We start from the raw sequence: 20471 nt of genomic DNA on the forward strand, positions 1-20471 counted from the left end.
AGAAAAATGGTGAGCACACATAACCAGGTGCTTAGCTAGCAGCCTACTCGGGACAAGCCAACCAGCATAGGAGAAACACTGATTGTAACGTGAAACTGTTTTATTCAGTGTCTTTACCGATTTTAATCACCTGGTCCGTTTGTTTTGAAGAGGAAGAGATTCTGCAGATAATTCAGCTCTGGGTAAAAACCTACTGAACAGTGGACACTGAAGGAATTCTAACAGTGAGAAGATTCAGCTGGTTGCAATCTGCAAACCTCCCCACTAGTTGCCATTAAGTCCTGCACACTGCTCATTTAAATGAATGTTGTGGAGCACAATGTGTGATATTTACCTCTGAAGTGCAGTGAAATAGAAGAAGAAAATAGCATACAATTAAGAAATGTACTTCGATACTTCCCACTAATGTCAAAGCCCTTTGAGACAAGCTTTTGACAAATAAACCTGACTTGTAGTTTAGTTATTGGTATTATCAGATGTATCAGAACAGGTTGCTGTGATGTTTGTGTGTTTCAAATCATAAGTTCCAGATCTAATTTTATTCTGCCTCCTAGATAATTGGTTTCCTGTCTATCAAAATCTAGATTTTTTTTTTTCATTATTGTGAGGTCATTTTTCTCTCTAATGACTGGACAGTCGTAGCATTACACAGGCACACAAGCGGTTCATCTCCGCCCAGCCCCCTCCACAAACAGATGTTGCCTGGAAGGCTTTATGAGGAGCTTATTTGAATTGTCCATCAATCAACAACAATCTTCACTGGAGTCTGTAATTTTGCCTCCAATCCTGCCATCAACTGTCTCACCGGCGCACTCTGAGATGAAAAGATCCCAGCATTGTATCGCACCATTAGCACTGTGTAAATATTACATGTTTTCCCTGGATATGCTAGTTAGCATTACTTCCACCTTGTGGCTTCATTATTTTTGAAACGCTCAGCTTTGTCGATGATTGCAAGGCATGACCTAGTTCTGGGACTCTCTCTCTCTCCTTCGCTGTCTTTACTTTCTCACTTTTCGTCCTCATTTTCTCATTCTCTATGTCTTTTTCATTCTCTCCCTCTCTGCCGCTCCACCTCATTTTTTTCTCACACAGAATCTGTCTACCTCTTTCTTTGTCATTTATTCATTGTCTTTCTCCATTTACTGCCTCAGCATCGCCTTCATCCTTTTAGTCTGTCTCTTTTCTGCCTCTCTGTAACTCTCATCCTCCGCCTCTCTCGTGTATGCATTCTTTATTTCTCAATTTGTCTCCCTTCCACAACCTATTATTATTTTTTCTCTATTCTCACATCCCCCTCTCTCCATCTCTCCACCCCTCCCCATCTCTCCATCCTTCTTCTCCATGTTTTTATTCCTCTCTCCCAGCACCACGTGTGTCACGGAGGGAAACATCGCGAGCAGTGGTCCCTGCTGAACAATTACCATGCAAAGCAATCCAAATAGAGATGTTTGCCGAAAACAACATGTGTGTAATTACTGCTTAATGAGGCCCTTGTCTCAGGCAGAATGCCCAATTAGACTGCCGATGAGAAAGCGATGCCAAGGCCCACTGAAGAAGAAGAAGAGGGAAGAGGGGGGAAAGAGGGGTGGGGAGGGAGATGGAGAAGTAGAGGGAGGTTGTAACACAGAGAGAGGTGGGGACGACGAGAACATAAAGGGGAGTGGAAGGAGGAAGATGGAGAGAGTGAAAGAAAAGAGAGAGAAAGGGAACAACAGAGAAAGAGAAGATGATTTCTGCAGTAAATGTGGAGTAATGGCAGAGTTGATAGCATTGAGCTGAGGATAAATTGGCATTTTAAGTGGGAGAGCGAGGCGGTGCAAAGGAGAGCTATGGAGAGAAGAGCAGGGGGAAACAGCTTTACATTGCAATATATGGGCAGCCATGTTGAAGCACAAAATGGCTGACCTTTCCAGGCTGTCTTTGGCCTTTTTGGGGAATATTATATTACGGATGTAATTGGTGAAAATGAGCATTGTCTGACTTGGTTGCTTCCGTTGGAGATGAAAGAAACAGCAGTGAGGCTTTGCGTTGAGGAATCCAGTTTTCAAAATAAGCTAAAATACAAGATCTGGGAGCGTTATGTGGTTACAAAATGACGTTATTCAGTGACTGTGCTCTCTTTTCACCCGAGAGAATCTTATCCTAAAGAAGCTCTCAAAATGGCTTCACGTCGCCAGTGATATCAAAGTGGATTTCAATGGAATGAAATTGCTCAGTTAGGCGAGGACAAGAGGCTTTCATGTGGGGAGTGAAAGAGTTTATTGCAGATATGTCACCAAGGTCAACATCACTTTGGCCCTCTCAGTGAGTTACTGTCACTTCTCCCTGCGGTTTAGTCAGGTGACAGACGCCGTCACGCTTCATTAGGCAAATTAGCTTCTGTGACTTCATCAGGTCGCGCTGAACAATTAGTCAGCATTCACTCGAAATAAACATGTTGTTTTTTCAATGTAGGGCTTTTGGATTAATCATTTGAAGTGTGAATGAGGTTTGAATGCAACGCTTGTCTCAGTTTCATGTTTGCGTATGCAGTTGGATGTAAATGTAATCATTAGAATAACCAAGTGAATCCTCACAAGGGCTTCCATGATATGCATCGTTAACCAACCATTGCCCCGAGGCAGGCACTCATTCCCCCGGCCGTTCTCCTGCAATAATGTACAGTAATTTCTCTTTCTCACCACTCTCATGCTCATTTAGCTACTTCGACTTTTTCCTGTCCACCAGTGTAGATATTAGATTTCACCCCCAGGAATTCTGCCCATTTCCGTCCATTAGTCTACCTAGTTATTGTTTTGAGCAGGTATATCTCATGATCCATTTGTGTTCTCTCATATCTAACGTGTGTTTATCTTTCAAGTCGCTTTCCTCATAGGCACAAAGCGGACCACCCCCAAATGAAAAGAGCCCCTCGGTATCTTCACATCTGAGGAATTTGACATGGAATGCTGTCTAGTTTGATCATGTTGCCTCTGCTGTCTTTTTTCCCGAGTCTTCGGTGCATTGATATCACAAAGAGTGACCTCAGTCAACAAACAAAAAGGAGGCTTTATTTGACACGTCGGGTTTTTGTGTGCATTTGTGTTCATGAGCGTTATTATCCAGTCCAGTCAAGGTTTGTTCCATTTGCTGCAAGCGTGATATGACAAAGCTTGATGCCTTTGAAAGCCAAGGGCATTTTGCAACACAGGTCTTTATAACATGGTAGCAGTTTCTCAGTCACCTTGACACTGTGCAGGTTCTGTTACTGAGCCGTCTGTGGGGCAGAATCTCATTTTCTCCGGAGCTAAAAGCAGAATCTGTGTGGTTTTGTCTTCATTTATAGCCCACTCAAAGCTAGTATCAGTGGCCAGTTCCTAAAGCCTGTAGTGTAACAACACCACAGCTATCAGAGCTAGCATGTGGCATGTAGCGCTCAACTGGTGACCTGGTGTTGTTTCCCAGCACCCTTGGGGGTCAAGGGTCATTTGTCGTGTCAAACTGTGTTTTGGCACCTGCAGCAAGTGATCTTTCAATGCCTTATTAACTCGATCCTGAAGACACAGCATGCCCCCACTGTGCCGCACACACACACGCTCTCACACACACACGCACACACACTGGGTCCACAGTCTCAAAGCCAGGCACACACACTTTACTACTGTATGCACTCACAGTTTCATTCACACTCATTCTCAGACACACACAGCAGAGCCCACAGGGAAAAGCCCATCTCCCGTCACTGTGCTCATGTAGCCTAATTACCGGCCCGCTGACGAGCAGTAATTACCCACGCTGCCATGCCACCACGAGGTTTAACCAAAGTGACAAAGTCATTAGTCTCACACTTCAGGCCACCCGTAAAGAGCTTTTCCTCTTTGCACCTCCTCTGCGGCCCTCATTTTTGTTTTTTTGCAAACCTCTTCCTGCATACCATGTTTATTTCTCCTTTCTGTTTCTGTCCACAGTTTGATGGTGACAACATGTACATGAATGACAATAACCAAGAGTTTCGGTCACCAAACCAGGTAAGACAGCTCACACGTTTTCCTATAAACTCCACAGACTTGTATAAATAAAGATCTGCAGACGCTATTGTGCTGCAGCTGTCACCATTTAACAAGAGGAGTTTATAGAATTGTATGTTTTGCTAAGTGTTGGAAAATAATAAATGAACATGTTTGCCAGTGAAGGTGCTCATTAGCTGACGATGGGGTTGGTTTTAAATTGTGTTAAAACTGGAAAATAGCTACATTTTACCGATTAATGTGAGTGGAAAACACAAGTCACAGTAGTGTGTGATCACCCTGTTATTATTAACTGTTGTGGGTATGACGTGAAATTATATCTTCACACTGACCTTGTGGTAAACTGATAACAGGGTAAATCTGAAAATGTGGCTTGCTTTAAAGTCCTCATTAGGCAAGTGTTAAGTTTCTTAAATTATGATGATTAAAGAAAAGACTAGTACAAACAAATGCATTATCATTTGGCACCACTGTGTCTGCTGCAGCGGCTGTGGCTGCATTGAACTAGATTGGATGTTTAACAAAATATAATTTCTTTGTTGACTGTAAAAAATGAGCAACTTCACATGTTTCCCTGTGCTGGGAAATCTGTGAGGAGCTACAGTGGAAATGATCCTGTAACCACCAAGTAATTGAGTTAAACTAGGCAAATGTCTCCCTTTGGCAAACAGTTGAACTTCAGTCTTTATTGATCTTAGAATCACTACAAATGACTCAGTGTGCTTTAGATTTTCTTATGGATCAAACAAATGTGAGGCAAACAATTTGAATGCAATTCAAATTTTGTTTTCACTTAATCAAATTGTGAAATCAAAGCTGCTCACACACCACCTCTCTGGGTTTTGGGGCTGATTTTGTTACTGTCTACCTCTAAGTGGGTTAGACATGCAGAACTGACGCTAACAGCATGTTTTAGGGGTTGGTTATGCCACTCTGCCTTGTGGTACGTTCAGAACTTTGGTCCAGACAAAAATATCTCAAAAACCTCCAAATGGATTGCCATGAAATGTACAGGTATTCATGGTCCCCAGAAGATGACTTCGCTGGTCCCCTAACTCTTCCTGTAGCGCCACCACCAAGTTGGCATTTTTGGTTTTTATCTAAGCGGCAATCTATGGGGCTAAAGAACAATGGCGAAAGTGCTAAAACCTGCAGTTCCTCTAATGGCCACTTGAGGCTGGCTCCAACAGCGAGTCCTTATAGACCTCCATGTTAAAATCCCCAACTTTACAGCAGAACTAAACATGCTAAAAGCCTCTCTATAGCTAATCTCAACATTGATGACAACTGCACAGGCGGTGGATTTTTATATAACTTGAACATTAAATTATACTAAGTCATAAAGGTTATTAAGGGCAAGGCCCCTTTGAGTGACAGGCTGTCTTTGGAAAGTGTTCTCAAGCTCCCAGTCAGATCCACCCCTTTGTCCTCCACAGCTCCACCTCTGGCTCTAAAAATCCAAGATGGCGATGGCTAGAATGTCAAACTTAAGGCTTCAAAACAGGAATCCAAAAAAGCAATGGGTAACATCATAGTGGCTACGTCCATGATTTTTAGAGTCTTTATTTTTAATCGTCACCATCAGGTCAAAATTTTGTCCACTTCTATGGTTAATGTTAGCATGTTAGCGCACTAAGCTAATCCTGAATTTCCATAGTATAGTACAGCTCATCTTGACTGGACTCGCTTTTGGCATTGGGTACCTTTTGTTACCCTTCAGTTTGATTTGTTTCCCACTGCTGATAGTTACCATCTCAATGTGGGCGGGATTCTTAGCTGATCATTATAGCGACGCCACATGAAACTACTATGATGTCATCTTCAATGCAACACAAGATCCTTTCACCGTCAACCAAACAGAGGAATGCCTGAACTTCATCAATTGCCATCTTTTGAAATCAGGGTCAATTAAAAATTTGGGGTCATATTGACGGTAGCTTGGTTGAGCTGTGCTGTACCATGCATTGGATATGCGGCGTAAGACGATCAACATAGTAAACATTATATCTGCTAAATATCTGCATGTTATCACTGACATTTTTTTCACAAATCTACAAATCAAGTCAGTCAGTTAAAGTCAGTTTTTTGACTTTTGGCTTTTTGCCTCAGATCCACTTTTGCAACCGAGATGGATCTCAGCCGCATAACTGTTATGAACTCAGAGCTCAGTGTCAACATCAACTACAATGTGGTCTCCTGGTTGGCAGTTTTAGCAGGTGTCTGAAATGTCTGAAATGTCTGAAATGTATGTAAAAACTGGGCAGTTTGTCAGATCATTTCATCTCTCAGGCTTTTTATAAAATCTTTATAAGAGAAATATTAAGCCTTGAAGTCACTCTAAAAAAGGCGTCCATGACTTTGACCCTCTTTTGCAAAGTAGGAAAAACCACTTAATTCCTCATAAGCCAAAGTATTCCTCGAAGTCCACAAAACATGTGCTGTTTGATAGATGATTTTATCCGAAACACATTAACATAACATACATCTTTAATATCAGAGGGATTACACCATCAACGCTGACACTGTAAGTGCTACGTCACACTCACAGGAAAACCAGCACTAACATGTCACCATTCCAGCCTCACTGAAGTACTTGTCCCAGTCTGGATCGGCACAGTCCCAGTCACACAGTCAGTGAGTTAGACAGGCACGGCGCTGAGCACTCCCAGCTGGTAGATGGGAACACATGGCCGGACATATGGCAGAATTTGGAGCTCCAGGATTTGTTGATCCAGCAGCGAGGCCTTCATGTTCTGACAAAACACGACGAGGTGGAGGCTCCTCGTCAATTAGCGCCTCGCCAAATACTGTCAGAGAGTCACGGGACAAGGCCAGAAGGCTGAGGACGCCAGGGCACACACACAGGCACCCACACCCATACACACACATGCTGTAATAGGAACTGACACATTCTCTGACACAAAGTTATTCATAACTCATAAGCACATGCATAAGAAGACATCCTCAATTTCAGTTAGTTTCACTCACATACTGTACAGAGTGCACACACACACGCTCAAACACACACACACACACACACACACACGTTCATACTTCTATATTTGTAAGGACCCACATTGACCTAATGCATCCCTTTGCCCATAACTCTAAATGTAACCATAACCACTAACCCTATTCCTGTTAAAGGGTCACTTCACCCATTTTGTGAAAGGGTGAACCAAAGCATATTTTCTCACACCCCTAAGTGGTGTCTGGTCGTGCATATAGTCTTGGTTTTCTGTGTTGAACAACCCAGTCTCACTCTTGTTAAATACTGACACTTAAATACTGACACTTGGTCAGTGGCCCTCAGTGTCAGACACCGACACACCGAGGCACCCTTTAGCTGCGGTATGAGACTCACTTTTAGAGGCATTTTTGATGCCTTGAGCAACTGCCATAGTATAATGAGCAAGAACGTCTGCATAGGGTGGGCAGGAGGGGAGGTGGATGGGTCAAACTTAGACCCATGTGAAACCTAAAGTCAATCAAATTATTGTAACAACAGTGTAGTGTGCTAGTATGTGCAGCATGCTATGCTAGTGGCATATGTCACATGATGATACATCATTCATTCATTCATACATTTTCTGTGACCACTTATCCTGTTGGGGGTCATGGGGGGCTGGAGGCTATCCCAGCTGATCAATATCAGCTGGGATAGCCTCCAGCCCCCCATGATGGCTAGAGGCGGGGTACACCCTGGACAGACTATCACAGGACTGACACACAACCATTCATGCTCACACCTACGGGCAATTTAGAGTCACCAGTTAACCTCTTTGGACTGTGGGAGGAAGCCGGAGTACCTGGAGAAAACCCACGCTGACACGGGGAGAACATGCAAACTCTATAGAAGAGCTCCCTGACCCCAGGGTTCGAACCAGAACCCCTCTTGCTGTGAGGCGACAGTGCTGTTACAATATGTAACACGGCGGCACGGTACGGTAATAAATGTGCTTATTTTAAGCCAACCCGTGATGTTTTCTAAACCTAGCCACGTTCTTGTGTTACTTAAGTTTATTTTGTAAAGACACGATTCGTCTAAAAAGCATAAATTATGATGCCTAAGTGTGGAAAACAGACACTGGAGAGGTACCTAGAGTGCCATCGTTTGACATGTAGGGCTACTGACCAATGTCAGTTTGGAGTTGGGAGTGATAATGCGTTTAAAGTTTGAGATAGCTGCCTGAGAAACTTCTGCTGCCATCCCAATACAACGGTGATGAATTAGATTTAATATGTGGTCCCCAGTGTGTGAAAAATGATGTTTGGAAAAACTCAACAGCCACTTTCCTTTCTACAGTAATCTACAAACCTTGCTATTAACTTTATTTTGTTGTAATTTGTATGAAGTGACCCTTTGATATAATCTAATTATACAATTAACCCTAAAACCATCTGTAAACCCTCAAACAGCCCTTTGAAGATGTGAAAAACAGCCAAAATGTCCTCACTGTACAAAAATGTGCTTACGCTTAATGTGTAAAACTTAAATTGGCCCATGCAAAGATTGACGAACAAGAACATATATGTGCACATAAACACACACACACATACGCTCATAAACTCATACACACGCACGCACACACTCTTATAAACCCTCACACACACACATATACACACACTATCATCCTATAGCCATAAGGTTGTCTTCTCTTTGATGTCAGGATTGACTGACTATAATGAGGGGTCGAGTGGGAGCTTTAGCAGCTTATTGTCTACTTATAGCACACATCACAGACTATGAGGTCCATTGTTGTTTGCCACATTTCCTCGTCTGCCCTAATTATGTCACTTTGCGTGCAAACACGGGTGTGTGCTAATTGGGATAAATGTCCAGCTTTGTAGTTTCTCTGCCGCAGCGGTCATGTGTCAATCATCGACATCCACTCCAGGTTTGCACTGTTGTGGCAACAAATACCTTCTTAGTGGATAAGGCAATTTGGTCTTTTCAAAACATGCCAGTTGCAGTTGATGCTCTGTCAGCGCCGTCAAATAGAAGCTTACGCACCAGTTCTGAATAGTCCTCCAAACATAGAGTTCACTGTTTGGCATGCATTTTTTTTAACACAACAGATTTAATTTAAAAATTTGGAAGAGGTAGGATGGTTGCCCTCACTCTTGAGTTGAAGGTTGCATAGTTGCAGCCCTCATGGCAAAAAACTGAGTGGTTAGCACTGATCTTTATTTCTAGGCACAACTTTTCATAAGTTTGACAACATAAACATCCTGAAACCTCCTCTATTGTTAGAGCTTGCCAAATCATTACACCCTGCTTGTCTGGTGCATACATTAATACATATTTCCTTGTAATTTAGCATGTCCTCTGGTGTTGGGATCTTGACCAGAATTAATCATTTCTGTGGATTTCAGCAGTACTTGGGTTCAAGCCATGCATTTGCAGTGGTTAACCTGCCAAAGGGTCTGAAGAGGTTAACTTATAAATATCTTCAAAGCCACCACATCCAAGGAACGTCTGCATTTTCTCTATGCATCATACAAAATCCGTCACTCCGACCGCTCGCTGTGCATGCGAGTCGATCATTTCTTAATTGACGCCTAATTGCGTGCATTAGCTGTGCAGTGGTTTGTCACATACAGATTGCTTTTGAAGTGAAATCAGACAAATTTGAGGTTCAAATATGGAATCGTTCTCTGCGTTAATTTGAAATGGTGATTACTGTCTAAAGAATGTGCTGAATACATGCCTACATCCTGGTGCCTATATATTATTTTTGTGTGTGTGGAGTTGTGTCAGTGTAGAAAAAGATGCTAAGATGCAGGGTATTAGCATATCCACTGCTTCTCCTCTACGGCACTGCAGTAGGACCTTGATCCTTTTGGGAAAGAAGGAGCCTGTATTCCTTAATGCAAGTTTTAACACTGCGCTGAGATGCCCACCCGAACCTTGACATGATGTGTGCCTGTGAAAAAGGTGCATGTAGCCAGAACAGAGACTCCTTTGTTTGCATGTCTGGGGTCTTCCACAGCGTACGCACTGAGGTAGCAGTTTGACTGGAGATTGCATTACACATAACATCTCTGGGCTTTTAAAAAGAGAAAACCGCTAATCAGAAACAGCTTTAAAGGGGCCGTTTACTGTATGCTTGGACACAATCTGTCCATTCAAACAAGATGTTTTCAAGGCTTTGAATACTCTATGGTTTCTGTACAAGATATGCGTACGAGCCGCACATATGGAACTCTCAGACGTTTTGATGGTATTGATGTTTTCCATTTGGTTCATCTGTTGAGATTTTAGCCAATATGCAAAAGTGGAGGCGTGTTATTTTGTTGATGAGCCAGCGTTGATTATACCTGCCTACACACAAAGATACTGAGGGGATAGTTTGTTGAATTAGAGATTATTAAATATCTCCGCTATCTTGATTGACTAAAGAATGTTCTTGTGAGCCATACAGAGTTTGAATCACTCACATCTCACATAGACCTGTTTCAGAAGCCTAAGGCAACAGATTTTATCACCACTTCAAATACACGCAGGTCTGTCAGAGCTTTCTACTATGCAAGAATAAAAAAATAAATATAGACTCATACAAAAGTAATCATTTATGGCCAACTAGAAGTGTGTGGTAGTGACTGGACCATAAGAAGCACACATCTAAGCGGCAGCTACAAAAATCGCGGTGACATTTCAGAAAAACCACAAATACAGTGAGGCGAAACACCGAAGCTTGGCATGCAATGTACACTTTGAGCCTGTTTTAGAAATGTTGTTTAATTCCAGCTCCCACTGTATTATTTAGTCTTCTGTGATGTGAAGCCAGAGCTCACAATTTATTTGCTCACACTGTACGGTCTGATCGTCAAGGCACAACCTGAGTGCTCAAACTGCACGTGTAGAATACACAATAAAATGGTCCAACAGTGGCCCCTGCATGCTGGTCTTTCCAGTGGCAATTGTGAATAAAGATAATGTTTGAAAGCTCTGGGACTGTGGGCAGGTAGAAGTTTGTTTGCTAGTCGGGGTATGGTTCACAAAAATGTAGCAAGAGATGTCCCAAGAACAGCTTGAAAGTCCATCTAAGCAAAAATGGGTCCAAGTTTTGATTCCTTCTCTCTCACACACACAAGTTAGCAAGTTAGCAGCACTAACAAACTAGCTGGGTATTGGCTACTCTGTACAGCTGATTGAATGAGGAAAAAACGGCACTGGCCTTAGGGAATCGACTCGCAACTCTGCGTCAGCTGAGCCTGACGACGGCTGACTAAAATCTCTGACATGCCAGAAATTCATCTTATTGTCTGGTGGCTGGTCAGGAGCAGTTGGTCGGGCCATGGTCAGTCCTTGTTCCCCCTGTATGTACCCTGCACCCTACAAAGCTTAAGTTCAGTCCACCTCTAACATGTGTTAAGTGGGTCACAAATCAGGCTCAAATCTTACAGTGTATTCCCAACCTAAGCAGACAAAGCTCGTTCCAAAATGAGAGTGGATATGGCGTTGGCTTTTACTTTCATTTTCAGTGACGATACTGTTCCTGCATCATATACCTTCAACAATGGGACATTATCTTTTTGTTGTTGTAATTAGGCTTACAAAAATACCAAGTTTCAAATCAGCATATTTCTTCCATAAATGTGAAAAATGTGCTCCAACAATTGTTCCTGCAGACATCAGTCACCACTGAGGGTGAAATAAAGCGAAGACGGCTCACGCGAACATGGTTTCAGGCTGAATAATAAGGTGAAAATTACAGTTCATTATCAGGCTATCATGCATGCCGAATAATGCTGACTGCAGTGTATATTTCTGCAGCACTATAATAGCTGCATGAGAATGATCACAGCCAAACCAAAATGGCTGCCTCTAACCACACCCACACATATTCTAATTCTGTCTAAAGGACAATTAGTGCTCTTCATTTAGATTCATATCAGGCCTGAACTGTCTGAGTGATTGTGCAGACTTGTACCTCCATGTATATTTCTGTGTGTTTTGGCTGGCTTCTCCTCACCCTATAATCAGTCTATGTGGAAGCATGTCCGTGTGTATATACGTTAGAAAATTAGAGACAAAACAGGGGTAGATTTAGAGAAATAGCCGGTTAGGGATGGAGTTTGAAAGGGAAAACAAGCCAGTCAGGAAGAGGGAAAGTCATTTTGTGTGTCTCTTCCTCTCTGGTGTTGTACTTGTTGCATTATGTCCCTGCGCAGGAGAGGAAGCTCAGGGGCCACTGGTCTTCGGAGAAGCAGCAAGTTTCAGCCTGTTTGTGCCGCTGTGTTTTCTGTTTCCAGGTGTCTTGCTGAGCCGCACGTCTCTATCGATTTGGCCGGCTGCAAGAGAACAGTGGCTGATGGTCGAGATTAGAATAGAAACCTCACTTGATGGATACAGGCGCTCTCTCTCTCTCTATCTCTCTTTCTCCTCATCTTTTTGTTTCTGTCTGTTTATTTCTGTGTATTTCTTAACTCTGACAGTCGCTCACTCTCTCTTATTCTCCGTCTTTCTCCTTGTCTCTGGTTTTTCACCCACATTCACCCACCCGACTCCTTTCACCTGAAAATGTATGGCTCTGACACACACATCAACTTCATACCCTCGACTCATACGTCCTTAGTTCACTTCAGCTCAGTTCAGTGAGGCTTTAGTGGCATTATGTATTGATCAAAAAAGATGTTGCCAAAGCATGTGTGCACATACACAAAGCAATAATACACATCTCATCCAATGTATTAACTACACTGTAAAAAAAAAAAAAAAAGGAAGCTCTAAGTGACTTGGCTTCTTTAAGATTTTGAGTTAAGTGACTAATTTATTCATTAGTTGTTCTAATGCAAAACTCACTTAAATCATGAGCCAACTTCAGTGAACTTAAGAAATTAAGTTAATGTAAAACACATTAGGATCGGTGCTGATCAATGACTGTAACATTTGTGTCACACAGAGCACAGGAAGAGGTTGAAGTGGATATTGATCAATGAGAAGGCCATGTGGTACATAAGAACATTAACTGTCTTAAAATTACAAACAAGGAAGACTCTCTGGCTCAAATACAACGCAAACTGGGAAGTATGACAACTTCAAGAACTAGTTTGACATTTTCTTAAATGCGCTCATTCACTTTCTTGCCAAGAGTTAGATGAGAAGATTCCTCTCTAGTGTCTGTATGCTAAACAAATGAGGCTAAATCCAGCAGCCTGTTACTTTAGCGTAAAGACAAGAAGTCTGACAAATAATCACCCATAAAATCACAACATGCTGTTTAACACCTTTTTTTGTTTTTCTTTTTTGTAATTCTGCTTAATTTTGATAGAGAGGTGAAGCAGGAGAAGCTGGGAGAAGCATCATTATCGATCTCACAGCACTTCTTATCAAGTTCAGCCCTACTGTGCTGTGATTGGCTAGTCCTAGCTCTAACCATGGGTTTTGAAGCCAATTTCTGTAGTGGCCTAACAGTGGAATCATAACTTCTGGATCTGTCAGGTGATGCCATTGGGCCCAAAAAAACTTTTTCATTGGGAAAAAGACGTCTGTAAATCAGTGGACAACCCCTGCTGTTTTGCTAGCAGATTTTGATCCCTTTGGTCTGATAACATTTAGAAAGTCTAGAGGAGCTGCACAATTAAATTACTTTATCCCCATTAAAGTTAGCGGAGTGCTAAACTGGAAGTAGCCACCTTGGCTGGTGGAAGTCTGGAGTGTGCCTGCTGTATGGGCCCAATAATGCGGAGGCTGTATCAGTGCACAGCAGTTGAACATTTTTTGGCTTCATGCTCCACTGAGTAACTTTCATAGGAATGAATTAGGTCCTGCCTCCAATTCTGTATTCAGTTCTCTTTATACATCCTAGGTTATCATTGATCCCACAGCATTTCTTGGCAGATCCAGCCCTACTGTGCTGTGATTGGCTAGTAATACCACTAACCATGACCTCTTTGCCCTAACCCTATCTTACAGTACCTCCAACCTTGATACGTCAACTTGAGGAGTAGTAGCCAATAACAATCCCATCCCACTGCCTTTCTGAAAAAATAGTGGGATCCATTATAATTTAGGGGAGGGCGAGACAGGACATGAAGCAAAGGTTACAGTAAGGGCTTAGGCTTAGTGGTACAAGCTCTACCTGCTGAGTTACCAGGGCACCAGTCATTATGCTAAGCTAAGCTTGTAGCTTCATATTTACGTAAAAACATACAGTAAAAGTAGTGTCATTTAAATCCGTAACGGTTAAATTAATCGGGCAATTGACTGTGCAGATATTGTTAAGGCATGTAGAAAAAGTTAGAAATATGTAAAAGTGTAGATATAATATAATCTAAAAACTGTCTAATCCAGATATGCGCAAAAGACATAAAAGACAGCATGCTAAAAGACATTCTGGCACATATTGTTTTTGTTCTAGACATTCAGCTGGTTAGCTTAGGTAAGCATACAGCCTGGAAAAGGGGAAACAGCCAGGCTGGCTCTGTCCTAAGGTAAAAAAAAAAAAAATGCTTACCAACAACTCTGAAGCTCAGTAATTAACCCATTATATCTTGTTTGTTCAAGCTAAGCTAACAAATTCAGCGTATAGATTTAAGGGTGGTAGAAATCTTAGGATAAGCACATTTTTCATTTAGAATTAGAAAAGTAGAAATAAAAGTGTTACAAACAGATGATATGACGGTGTTTTCAATCCACCGTTAATAGAAATCCAGATGTTGTTTGGCCTGTAGGACCAGCTGACACCCCTCCACCCCACCTCACCCCTTCCCTCACTCTCTCTCTCCCTGTCTTTCTCCGAGGCAGAGACACCTCAGTACACCCTGGCACCGCACACCCAATGTGGGCGATGCTGATGTGAAAAGGCACCGTTACTTAACAGTGACTCACAGTGCACCATTATACCCCCACCACCACAACTGCAACACTCTCCTCACTTCACAACCCCCCCCCCTCCCCACCAAACACCCCCCCCCCCCCCTTCCCTCTTATACTTCAGTGAAAGTGTTTCTCTTTCTATCCTCCATCCCTTGCATCCTTTTCCCTGCAAGAAAAAGTTAGGGGGACATTTGAGACAAAGGATGAAAAATGAAAATTGAGGGTCTGAAAACGCCAACACACATCTCACTCCCTCTTTGAGGCCGCACGGAGCCGCTGGCAAGGTCGCGAGAATGAAGTGGAGATACATATTGTACGGTGTGTATTTAAATTTCAAGAGAGCGTACAATTTCAGTGGCATGAATTCAGGCTGAAAACAGTTTTTCAGCTCTAAACCAGCACTGGGGCATAAATATCTGAAAACAATGCTGGAGGAACATCAGAGGAACATCACCACAAACATACACGCCCATGCTGGGAGGGATTGTAAGTAACAGTTGTAACCAGGGATCGGTAGTTCTTTATGTAGGTCAGTCCATGTCAGCCAATAAGTCCAATTACCATCAGCCTCTGAAACAGAACATGCTTTGACCTCTGCTCCGCTTGCATGGGGCTGAAATGGAAGGAAATCCGCACTCTGCCACAGAGTTAGGATTTATAGAAATTACATAAAAGATCTATTGAGAAATGAGAGATATTAGTGAGTAAACAGCAGCATGAAAACATATTAGAGGGAAACATTTCCCTTGTTCGCAAAACAGATTCTTCTTTGGTCTGTTGATATCTGACTCTTTCAAGAACATCAAAACGACCCAGTGTCCCACTCTTTTTGGCGTACTCCCTTGGTCCCTCCTCAAATACATACCCCGCAGAAAAGCAGCACTCCCCCCCAAAAAACAGCAACTTATCAGCAGCGAGAGTGCACTCAATGATTCATACACTCTTTTAAGAGAACTTGAAACCTTGGCTCTATTTCTGTCCCGGCCTCTCTCTGTATGGTGCTGCACAGCGGAGCAGATGGATTTAGTGGGACTAAGTAGTTTGATATTTCTATTGGTTTTCTGTGCGTATTTTCACTCTCTCTTTCCCTCTCTCCCAGTGATCTTTCTCATCATATGGAGACCAAGGTCATGGCTGATTGAAATATAATAGAAGTGTAGACATCTGGCCTAATACTGTGGGAAGTTAAATCTATTTTAATGGCCCCTGCCGCAGTGGATTCTCTCTGATGCACTCTTGCGCTTCACTGACAGTAAATCACAATGTTCTCTTATTACCCTGACTGGAATGAGGGCATAGAGAAAGAACAATGAGGGATCCACATCATTTGTTTTCACCCCTCCCTTGCTTTTTCCTCTCCTCTCTCCGCTCCTCCTCTCCTCCCCTCTCCACTCCGTTTGCGACTCATAAAGCAAGGGGCTTAAAGAGAGTGACATCATGAAAATAAAAATAAAGGGGATTATGGGCGAGCTATTGTGCCATATGTGATTACTGGGGCTTCCATGTTCCCTTGGGGGGGATGAGTGACTACGAGACAACATATTTTATTTATTTATACGATTCTCTCTAATGAATAAGAATAGGAAATGTGTCTGAGACCACAGTAGTGCCCCCTTTGCCAAAAAAAAAAAAAAAAACAGCCTTTGGTCCAGACATTAAAGAATTTTCTATTACTCTCTGTTCCAGTAAAAAGATCAGAGATATTTTTTCACCCTTCATCTTTGATCTATAACTGTGAGGGGATTTTTTTTTTTTCTAAATTGAACTGACATAAATGTGCAGCACTTGGCCCTTTTTTTCCACACCTTTTCAAAATACTTCCTTCGCGGCCGTGTTTTTAGAGTTCAGGTACAATCCAGCACAGGTCCACCCACATCTGCAATGGAGAGTCAGGTCCTTTTTACCCACCTAAATGAGATCCATTTTGATGTGACATTTGAGAGAATTACCAGTGCATGGGGGAGCATGGAAGAGGTTAGCTCACTCCTTTGCCATTGGTTGAAGCACACCGCAGCCCACCTTTAGCAACGGGCGCTGTGAATGACCCTGAGCTACTATCCGTCGTGGCGAAACCCCCCCTCTCTGCACACTTCACTTATCCCAGTTCTGTCTTGCTGTCAGTCAGCCCGGTGGGTTTGCTATTCCATTCTCCTTCCATTGTACTAGTCTGTCTGCTTCCCTTGATACATCACCCAAATGGAGTTCCTTGTCATTTCAAAGCCGGGTCAGATAGCCTTTGTGGACCCTGCAGACCATCACTGTAATGGTCACTTGTGCAGCACACCTCAGCAATGTTCAACACCCGCTGATGATGAGTTTGATTTCTGCCCTTTCTCATCTCTGCAAGGTTGATCTTTGAAGGTGAATTTTGAAATTCCCCATAAGATGTTTTAAAGATTTACTGTTGCCATCCGTCTATCTGGAATACACAGAGTGGACGTGAAGGCCTTTATGTATGCATGGCCAGCTGTTGTTTGTCGCCAAAATCATGCTGCTCTGTCATTTTTTTCACAAAGTAGCATATGGCTGGATGACTTTCCATAGGACACTTCATACTCATTCAAAGTTATACGGTTTTATGATGCAAAAAATGGTTGTTTTTCTCTGATTAGTTACTTTTCTAACCGTATCGGTGTTTCGTGTTACAGGAAGCACTTTGAGTGTGTCAGTCACAGAAGCTGTAATAACGAAGTCTATCAAAGACAGACAGCTCTTGTCTTTGGACAGTTTGTCCCCCATCAGCCATGACAGGCTCTCTGGTGTACTGTGCAACATTTTCATTCTCCTCCCTTTGACGAACACATCATTGTTCCCAGATGAGCTGTCTTCCACTAAACACCTCATAGGCCACGAATGACTCCATCGCCAAGCTAATGACTTCATCTCATCTTCCCAGCCATTTGTGTCAAGAAAACTTTTAGCTGAGCTGATTCATTTGTTTCCACTTAAGATAACTTAATTACATGAGATAACTTGACAAGGTGGAGCTGTTTGGTTGCAGAGGCTGTGCAGCCTACGAGCTTACATGTCAAGGGGAACTTTCTGCTGTTACTGTTAGCTTTGCCTGGCTAAAAATTGCCTCACCGTGCACCCAATCTTTTGTGAATTTAACATGCCATGAGGATGTTAGCTTGTATATGCTGTGTCTGAATACCAAGCGAAAATTGCAAACCAAAAAGTTTACAAGCAAAGGAGAGGACTACAAACTGTATGACTGGGTGTGTTTGCATGGTACCTGACCTAATGAACCAACGATATAAAACCACATTTCAATACAAAGATTTATATACAAAATCAATTTAAAGTATACATTATTATGTTGTCTCTCAACATCACACTGGGAAGCATATTTTTCATATTTTTTGTCGGAAGTCTGTTACACCTGTAACCACACCAAACAGTGACATCACTATGTACTGACACACCATGGAGTACACCTCTGCACCACTGCAGAAAGGTGAAATCACTGGAGGTCAGGAAGAGTGAGATTTTCAGCTGCTGCTGATCTTTAAAGATGGTGTACTAGGCTAATTTTCAGGTTCCCTTGTATTTTGGGTTTCGACTAGCTTCAGTGTTCAGAAAACACTTTATTTTTATTTTACTGTCCGCACCCTTTATCTGAAATGCTCCGTTTTAGCGCCTGTCTCTTAAGCCCAATGTGCTCTGATTGGTCAACATTTCCAGGTCTTACAGCATCTCTGCACCATAATTGCAGCTGGAGGAATGATTGAAATAGAGAATAGTGGCGCTTTCTGCTATTAAAAAAAAAAATCATGCATAAAAGCTTCCAAACTAAAATCTTCACAACCGGACATGTTCCAGCAGGAATATGATCCAAAATCTGGGAGAAATTAACAACATTGGTAAACAAAATTACATGTTTCTCTGATGTTTGCATGTAGCTACATGTAGCAGTGTAGGTTTAGTACAAACAGCAACCTCAGGGGCTGAAAAATGGAGCCAAAACCTGCAGTTCATTGAATGGCCACTTGAGGCTGACTCCAGAGGCCAGTCAGTCCAATCAATAGAAGCACTGCTGGGTCTTAGTAGTAGTCGTCACAAACAAGTGCTCTTTGGATACTTCAGGTGAACTGTGTTTATTCCATCTTGTGAAGGGCTCCTTGCATAAGTCAAGTGTACTCTCAATCAAAAAATATAAAATGCAAGTCTCCTTCAAAAACAATCCAAGGCACACTGTAGGGTTTGTGCAAAAATTGAAATGCCTTTATTTTTCATGGCAGCCTGGTACAAAAAGCAGTTTTGGTCTCTAAAGCTAACTTAAACATTCATGACAACTGGACAGGGGGTGAATTTTTGGGCGGAGCCGCTTTGAGTGACAGGCTGTTTGCAAGGCATCAACACAGTCTATGAGTCAGATCCACCCCTTGTTCCTCCACAGGTTCACCTTATCGTCCAAATTTTGTCACTTCTGGCTCCAAAAAATCAAGATGGCCACAGCCAAAATGCCAAACTCATCCACAAACCAAAGGGTGACATCACGGTAGCTAAGTCCATTATTTTATGTGAGGTAAACACTTGCAGTAGCGCGCCCGGAGCAGATGACCAAATGAAGGAATCTGTCGCAATCTGACATCAGCTTGTCCCAAAAGTAGAAAAAAATCTCTTTTACATACAGTTGCCTCATTATTTGAATTTTTGGCCACGTTGAACATCCAACCTTGTACCATTACTTATATGACAGAGGTAAGGAAAAGCAAAGGTTTGTTCTGATAAAATGCAGTTCATTTACCAAATAAATCAGATAATTTCAGAGTAATAAAAAAAAGGAACTATGCAGCCTTTATTAGATGTTGGAGTAAGTTAAGAAGGACTGAATGTCAATCGTTTCACCTCAATGCTTTATTGATTTAACACTGCTAATGTAAATAATTGTATCCAAGGTTCAGAGCAAACAGTGGGTATAGTTAAAAGCATCCTTCAGATTCTTCTTCAGCCCAGTTTTGAATGTTTGTTTGTGTTTAAGTGATCTCATTGTAAAACATCACAAGTCATATACATTTTGTCAGTCTGGATCTTCCATAGATAGAAACTCAACTCTGTTCCCATGGGCTGAATCATCTCTCTCCATTTTTTTTTTTTTTTTTTTTCAAAGAACCAGGGTCTGCTTTATGTGTGATGATAGTCAGTGTGCCTCGGAGCAACATCTCACATCTATAAACTATGTTAAAGCAATATGGTGTTTTGATGTTGAATCGCAACTGATGTACAAAAGGAGCTGTGGTGTTGAAGTTACAGAGAGAAAATAAGGAAAGAATTGATTTGTAGATTCTTCAAAGGTCCAAAGTAGTAACGTCCTTGTCAAGAAAAATGACAGATTTGCTTAAATTTCACCTCTAGGAGGGAGTGAGGGGGGTGAAGGTCACAGAGAGAGAGAGAAGGCTGAATCAACATTTGGCGTTTTTTTTTTTTTTGACCCCTCTCTCTTTTATCCACTCTCCTCCATGTCCTGAAAGACAGTATATTTATGAATTATTTATCTATGTTTGAAAATATTAAACTAGTGATGTCCTTGTCCTGTGTCTTATCTCCAAGGGCATCATAAGAAGCTGTAAAGAAAAAAAAAATCACCAAAGCGATGGAAGGCACGGTCGTAAAAATAGCCTCTGACTGCATTT

At 42.1% G+C, this 20471-nt stretch overlaps 1 protein-coding gene across 4 annotated transcripts in view; it reads left to right on the forward strand.

Moving 5' to 3' along the window:
• The window catches only part of LOC117258893 (TOX high mobility group box family member 2-like), a 102624-nt gene that overhangs the window by 44286 nt on the left and 37867 nt on the right, over positions 1–20471 (forward strand). For all 4 annotated transcript variants that reach the window (XM_033630113.2, XM_078170129.1, XM_033630112.2 and 1 more), the window contains one exon: positions 3951–4010. In XM_033630113.2, the coding sequence (XP_033486004.1) occupies positions 3951–4010 (60 nt within the window). The remainder of the gene's footprint in view (positions 1–3950; positions 4011–20471) is intronic.

The sequence above is a fragment of the Epinephelus lanceolatus genome, chromosome 8 (assembly GCF_041903045.1).
Source record: "Epinephelus lanceolatus isolate andai-2023 chromosome 8, ASM4190304v1, whole genome shotgun sequence".
NCBI lineage: Eukaryota > Metazoa > Chordata > Actinopteri > Perciformes > Serranidae > Epinephelus > Epinephelus lanceolatus.